Source organism: Pinus tabuliformis, chromosome 2_2, assembly GCF_031772625.1.
Source record: "Pinus tabuliformis cultivar Carrire ecotype Pingquan chromosome 2_2, CPIR1, whole genome shotgun sequence".
NCBI lineage: Eukaryota > Viridiplantae > Streptophyta > Pinopsida > Pinales > Pinaceae > Pinus > Pinus tabuliformis.
The window spans coordinates 1,068,331,697-1,068,335,054 of NC_142300.1; the positions used below are offsets into that span (position 1 = coordinate 1,068,331,697).

The 3,358-nt window shown below is 40.0% G+C and overlaps 1 protein-coding gene across 1 annotated transcript; it reads left to right on the top strand.

The window, feature by feature from the left end:
- Positions 1–472: 472 nt before the first annotated feature.
- Positions 473–3,018, top strand: LOC149197080 (putative UPF0481 protein At3g02645). The gene is made up of 2 exons (XM_089403845.1): positions 473–727; positions 791–3,018. The coding sequence occupies exon 2, from the start codon at positions 868–870 to the stop codon at positions 2,566–2,568; it is 1,701 nt and encodes a 566-aa protein (XP_089259971.1). The 5' UTR covers positions 473–727; positions 791–867; the 3' UTR covers positions 2,569–3,018.
- The last annotated feature ends 340 nt before the right edge of the window (positions 3,019–3,358 follow it).

The following is a 3,358-nucleotide window of genomic DNA, read 5'->3' on the forward strand; positions in this document are numbered from 1 at the left end:
ATATAAAAATAAGATTTAATTTTTATAATTTTTCAAATGTTTTTTATTTAAAATACTTGTTATTAAAAATTTGAAAAAAAAAAATCTCCATATATACATGTTTGTGTAAAAGACTTACTCCCACATTAATTGGGTATCAAAATTGTTCCCCCTCCCCACATTAAATTTTCATTGGGTAAAAAATTGTTCCAATAATATAAAACCGTGGTCGACACGCATGTATATACTAATCTTAACCCTGCAATTCCAGGGTAGTAGTTGATGTGGGGCTTTCTCCAGCAATTAATTTCATCCATAAAAACAGTTGTCCGGCCAGCTGGCTGGTTGTACAGACTGCTCATTTTAGCTCGTTGATTTTATTAATGCTCACTGCTGAGTTCGTAAGTCCACTTGTTATTTTAATAGAGTGTCATCTTCGGAACTTCGCTTTCCCGTAATTGATTTCATTAATGCTCACTTCCGAGTCCGTAGGTCCACTTCTTATTTAAGATGTTCCACAGAGAATGGAGGAGACGAGTGGGTTCAGGAGGGAATCATTTTGTAGGCTCAAAGAATTTAGCTATTCCTGAGGGTGTCTGAACAATTAATCTGAGGATCAGAAGGCTACAGCCTTGCCATTCTTCGAACTGTTATGAACTAGACAGTTTTCTTCGTCATCTGATTTCTGATTTTTCAGTTTATCCCATACTTATGTTTCTGCCCCTTCCAGACTCATGTTTTGGGTGCTGTGTGAGGTATTCCAAGCTTCTTTCTAATAATTACTATAGGTTTACTTGAGTGTGTAATGCAGGTATAAGGTTGAGAAAGTTTTCGCAGCTCCACTGAAAAGGAGACATAGCTGTAATACACTGGAATTGTTGCGATAAAATGTCTGGACATGCAACCTCAGCGTTTGCAAACTTGGCAGCCGACAATCACTTCGACGGTGATGATAAACAGACGTTGCTGCCCAGTGGAGGGCGAGATGCCGAGACTCTTTCCGAGAACGATGATAAACGGATGTCGCAGGTAGGGCAACCGACAGAACGACGTAACGGTAAAGGAACACGAGGAGGGTTCACACCAGACGCTGCAGGGCCGACCGAATCTGATTCCGACAGTGATGAAGAGCAGCAGAACCAACTGACACAATTACCTGACGGTAGAGAACCGCGAAGATGGATCACCGAAACTGAATGGAGTGATTATATTAAAGAGGACCATCTTCGTAACAGAGCATCGGGTGTTGTTTCAATATTTAGAGTTCCCAAGTTGCTGAAAGACGTTAAAAAGGAAGCACATGTCCCTCGAAGAGTTTCATTGGGTCCACATCATCACGGAAGTGCGGAGCTTCCTCCAATGGGTCATCACAAAGGAAGAGCACTCCGTAGAATGATGAACAGGTTTAATGCTGAAAGGAACCTCGTTCCAAACAATATGGATTTCGCTGATTGTGCGAGGGCCGAGATCCTAAAGGTGGAAAAGGAAATCAGGGACAGCTACGAAGAAAACATCGATTGCAATGGAGAGGAACTTGCTCGGATGATGTGTTTGGACGGCTGCTTCCTTATAGAAGTATTGAGAACTGTGGGTCGTTCCAAAGTCCGGATGGAGTGCTATGACCCTATTTTTGGGGGAAATAAGCTTGATTTTGCTGCAATCGATATACTGCTCGACATTTTGATGCTGGAAAACCAAATACCCTTGGTCGTTCTCCGAAAGCTACTGGAATTGGAGCTCAACTCGGCCGTTAATGTCGAGAAGGTGCTTTTGGATCTGCTGGTGAACGCTACATTGCGTTTTTTCGAATCTTTGTATGATGAAAATATTGATATAAAGCCATGGTCGTGGCCAAGACCAGTTGAAGAAGAAGTTCATCATCTTTTGGGTTTCTTGCACTCCGTCATTGCTTCTCCCCCAAGTTCCACTCAGGATGAGCCTGTAGATCAAGGTGAATGTAGCATCTCCATTGACTGTTGTAGTAGGAAATGCATTTTAATGCTCCAAGGCAAAAGCAAAGCACAGAATGAGGACGAAAACATCCCTCATGCAACAGAATTAAGAAATGCTGGCATCAAATTTTCACCACTTCAGACCGGAGGCATCAAGGCGATTAGGTTTGAGCAGAAGAGCGCCACAATTTTTCTTCCTCGGATCTCTATCATGGACGACACAGAGATACTATTCCGTAACTTAATCGCTTTTGAGGTGTGCAAACCATCTGAAATCAATTACGTGACTTGTTACGTGAATCTGATGGACGAATTGATCGACTCGGATGAAGACGTGGCTTTGCTAAGCAGAAAGAACGTCCTTACACACGGGCTGGGGAGTCACAAAGAGGTTGCCGACCTTTTCAACGGTCTATGCAAGGGAGTCACCATGAGTATGGAGGATGTCTTTCAGAAACTGAAAAAAGATGTGAATGCGCACTACAGAAATAAAGTGAAGGTCCACATTGCAAAGCTTGCGCAGAATCATTTCTCATCGCCGTGGAAAGCTTTAGCTTTAGCGGCGGCGGTTGTTTTACTGTTGCTCGCCGCGGTGCAGACGATCTTCTCAATTATATCGGTATATAAGTCCCCTTAGCCGTTTTTGGCTTCCAAATAAGACAACTGTTGTTGATGTTATCAATAATAGAGTATAACAGCAAATATCAATTATTTAACCTATGTGGAATTCAAAGCTATTCCCAAAATCTACACCTCTTATTCCCGACAACTATAAGTGATATGTACTGGATTGGGTATAGCCAGGATTAAAGTTTGGATTATGATGTATCTTTCCAGCGTTATAAGCTAGGGAGCTTTCTAGTCAGTTTAAAGTGATTTGTAGTCATTGAATATAATACAGGGAGCTGTGCAGTTAGTTTCTGTGATTTGTACTGGGTTGGCAACAGAAAGTATCAAATTAGCTTTGTAGTTAGTTTCTGTGATCTGTACTGGGTTGGCAGTAGGAAGTATCAAAGTTTGTATTGGATCATGATTATGTATCACCAGCTTTTTAATATTATTCACATTATTTAGCTGGGTTTGTTTAGCATTTTTTTAAGATTACGTGAGGTTGTGGATCACTATATTTATATGTGATTATTGTATTTATGTGACTGATATTTTTGTGCACATCACGGTTCTCCTAGATATTTTAATTGTGTTGATAAATTTGGTGAAATGTGTAATTTTTCAAAATTAATATGAACGTAAATTAATATGGAAATTTAAATGGAACATTTTATTTTAAAACCATTCAATATAATTAACTAAAATCAATCATATTAACCACTAATCATCTTGGAAAGAAGCAAATTGAAGTAGCAATATACATCTATACACGAGCGTTTTGGTATATGATATAGTGCTTTGGTACATGAAGATAGAGT